Below are 3,426 nucleotides of genomic sequence, written 5' to 3' on the forward strand. Positions count from 1 at the left end.
GTATGTGTAACATAATTGTAACATTTTAGGAGCCTTGTATCATCTCTTGCAACACTAAAATCTTGTCTTCTAACAAAAATAAATAATAAATCAATCAATAAGTCAATCACGGACGGGATACGTGTCGACGTTTGATTAGACAGTTTGAAAAATGGCTAATCAATAAGTCAATGAATATCGAAGCAAAATAAGATAAAAAAAACTTTTGTGAAACCACTTTTCATTAGTATAAAATACCAGAATACATAAACTTGGATTCAACAAAGCGACAAATTTATCTTGGAATTCCTTCCTTATCTCTTGAACGTCAAGGAATACATAAAACCATTTATCTTGGAATTCCTTCCTCATCTCTTGAACGTTAAGGAATACATAAAACCATCTCCCCAAAAAAAAGAAAAAGAAAAAAAAATTCTTTCTTGGCTACAATATTTGTAACTCTTGAAGCAATACATGATCAGTCGTCATTCATTCTTCCAAATCAAATGTTACGTGTCTCTTGAACCATCTAAACGTATAAAATATGAATTAAGAATCTGAAAGAATCATTCAACCTAGCAAACGATGATCCAGGATTAAGCCACAACCTGTTCTTGCTCTAGATACAATTGATCGACCCAATGCGGCACCGTATCATGAACCCCTCCATGATTTTGGTCTGGACTATATCGCCTGGGACTAGCAGAGGGCACATCTTTTACCAATGAATTCACCCAGGAGACGTCCGGTTCATTCACATTCAACTGAGTCATTGCAGAGGCGTCGCTGCGAAAACCAAAAGATGATGATTTTCGAAGCTTGTTCACCTCGTCACCATTGAAGCCCCATTCTAATTTCCCATCTGGAGAGCCCCACTCCGATAGTTTGGATGACATGGCAGTTGGGGAATTAGCTGCACCTTGAAGGCTAGACCTATGGCTAACCCCATTACGGTCAATAAAGCTCTGGCTGCGCTTCGCAAAAGCAGATGACCTTGAGTTCATGACGGAATCGAACCCAAAAGTGGAGAGCTTCCTCGCTGGAGAGGATGGGAGATTGGAAGGGTAGCTTGCTCGGAGTTGGTTCATGTTTTGGCGATGCTGAAGGCTGGTCGGAGATTGCAACTGCGAGGTGGTGGCATTATTAACATTAGGCGAGTGGCACTGCAATAGAGAAACTAAAGAAGGGTCAAGAGATCCGAAAATATCATCAAGATTAGTAGGCTTCAAATCGCCGATTCTGCTATAGGGGGAAGAGAGGCTGGCCATCTCATCCACCAACTGCTGCCTCTGTCGGTGTTGGGTGCGAATTTTTTCCAATCCAAGCAAATCCATATCCAATTCCATATCTCTTGCACTCAAGGTTGTCTTCAGCCGGCTACCTCCCAGCTGCACTGAAGGCAGTGAAAGGTTCACCTTGTTCTGCCACGGGCCACCACCCATGGGAGATGAACAGGTAACCGAAGGAGACATTGGAGGCGTCGAAGTATTTGGCAGCATCAACGAAGATGAACCAAGAGACAACGGGCTCAATGTTGTCAAGTCCATTGAATTGGCTGAAACAGACTTCGGGGAAGGCATAGCTGAACCTGTAGAAGCATACAATGGACGCAACTCCTCAGGCCTATGTGCGAAAAAACATACTTTTCTTGAGCATCCAGCCTCATCCTTACAAAGCCGGGTTCTATACTGTGCGGGATGAAGCCAGGACTCAAAAACACCATGCGCATATTCACAATAATCACCCTTAGCACAAGTTCCCTTCTTGAATTCAGGACAAGGCACACAAGTGTAGTGATACTTCCTTGGATCACGCCTCCTTGCATTCTCACCGGGATGGACGAAAGGGCACTCAGTCCAGTCATGAGAATAAGCCCTTGAACAAGGCTTCACCTTAAAACTATACATCCTGAACTCATCAGTTCCATATAAACCATTGTTTATGTCTGGCAAAGATATATCAATGGGATATTCCTTTCTCTCGGCTGTGGGGCTTATGTCCTCATCATCACCAGCCTCACCGTTTAAGCCGTTCAACAGCATCTCCAAAGTTTTCCTCTTCGAATTGCTGGAGGACTTTATACAAGGAGCAATCAGATAACCAGGTTTCTTCCCATTGGCATCAACAGCACTGAAATTGGCAGAGGCGTCAATCAGGATTTTAACAACCTCTACCGATGACCAGGATCCGCTGGCAGCAGCACAATGGAGAGCAGTAGCTCCATCTGAGCTACATGATCTATTGACATCAACCTTTCCAGTTCCAATAATATACTTCAAAACCTCAGTGTTTCCATACAAGGAAGCAATCATAAGAGGGGTCCTCTTTTCAAACCCCATCTTTTTTGAGCCAAAGCTTCTGCCATACCAAAAGCTCACCTCGTCAATATCACAACCCCTCTCTTCTACTTCACATATAAAACCACCCAGATCGTCTGTGGCTGCCAACTCAAGCAACTTCGAGCAACTTCTAAAGAAAACCCTTCCTTTATTATCTTGAAATTCAGCCTCCATCTCCAAATCAAAAGGGCAAATTTCGCTCTTTGAACCGCTGCACATGAACCCTGAAAGATAACAAAAAATTAGATAAAATTAGTACTCTCGCGTGAATCACAAACTTCAAGATCTAACAAATCCATGATTCATGTAAGATGGGTACTCTTTGAACAAGCCTCTAAACGTTCAAACAAGAAAACTAAACACAACCCACATCATAAAATTCAATATTTGACACAGATAAACGTCAAGGAACCAACTAAAAATAAATTTAATGAAGATGAAGATGAAGTATTGAATCTAAGAAAACATACCTTTCTTTGGGTGAAAATTTTCTTCAAAAATATCGAATTCAGAGACAGCTTCAATTCAAGTTGGGGTGAGATAATAATAACGGAGTTGTGGGTTTGTGAATGGCGGAGTCTTTGAGGCGTGTATATATAGTTCAAAAATTGTAAGCACTGAGAGGAAGGGAGGAGGAAAGTGTGAATCTTCTTCTTGATTCTTTCTTTAAGGTTTTTTTTGAAAAATAAAAATAAAAATAAATGAAACCTTACCCATTTTGGTCAAAGTCAAATCTTCAAAGAGGGTCCACACTTACTGGCTCTATCTCAATTTCCCTCCCACCTAAAATGCAAATGCAAATGTAAATGTAAATGTAGGTGGAAATTCAAATGAAATGCAAATGATAAAGACGGTCCCACATAATAAGTTCATAGCATCATATCTGATTGTCATAACGGGTTGCTGGTGTCACGTGTGGGGTTCGCACTGTGGTGGAATCTTGAAAAAGCCTGCCGGCCGCGCCTGACTCTCTTTTTGATCCTTTTTCATTTTGAATTTGAAGGTTGTCTTTTGTTGATAAATTTACTTTTTTGGTGTAAAGTATAAAAGTTATTATTATTATTTTTTTTTTTGAAAATGATATTTTAGATAATCAATTGATTATTTG

General features: G+C 40.6%; 1 protein-coding gene across 1 annotated transcript; it reads right to left on the minus strand.

The window, feature by feature from the left end:
- Positions 1-203: 203 nt before the first annotated feature.
- LOC111389007 (zinc finger CCCH domain-containing protein 29-like) lies at positions 204-2,954 on the minus strand. The gene is made up of 2 exons (XM_023013849.1): positions 2,789-2,954; positions 204-2,542 (listed from the first exon to the last, which is right to left on the minus strand). The coding sequence occupies exon 2, from the start codon at positions 2,535-2,537 to the stop codon at positions 576-578; it is 1,962 nt and encodes a 653-aa protein (XP_022869617.1). The 5' UTR covers positions 2,538-2,542; positions 2,789-2,954; the 3' UTR covers positions 204-575.
- Between the last annotated feature and the right edge of the window lie 472 nt (positions 2,955-3,426).

Source organism: Olea europaea, unplaced genomic scaffold (genome assembly GCF_002742605.1).
Source record: "Olea europaea var. sylvestris unplaced genomic scaffold, O_europaea_v1 scaffold547, whole genome shotgun sequence".
NCBI classification, from domain to species: Eukaryota; Viridiplantae; Streptophyta; class Magnoliopsida; order Lamiales; family Oleaceae; genus Olea; species Olea europaea.

Coding starts and splice junctions, on each gene's coding strand:
- LOC111389007 (XM_023013849.1), bottom strand. CDS start 2,537: ATGTGCAGCGGTTCAAAGAGCGAAATTTGCCCTTTTGATTTGGAGATG.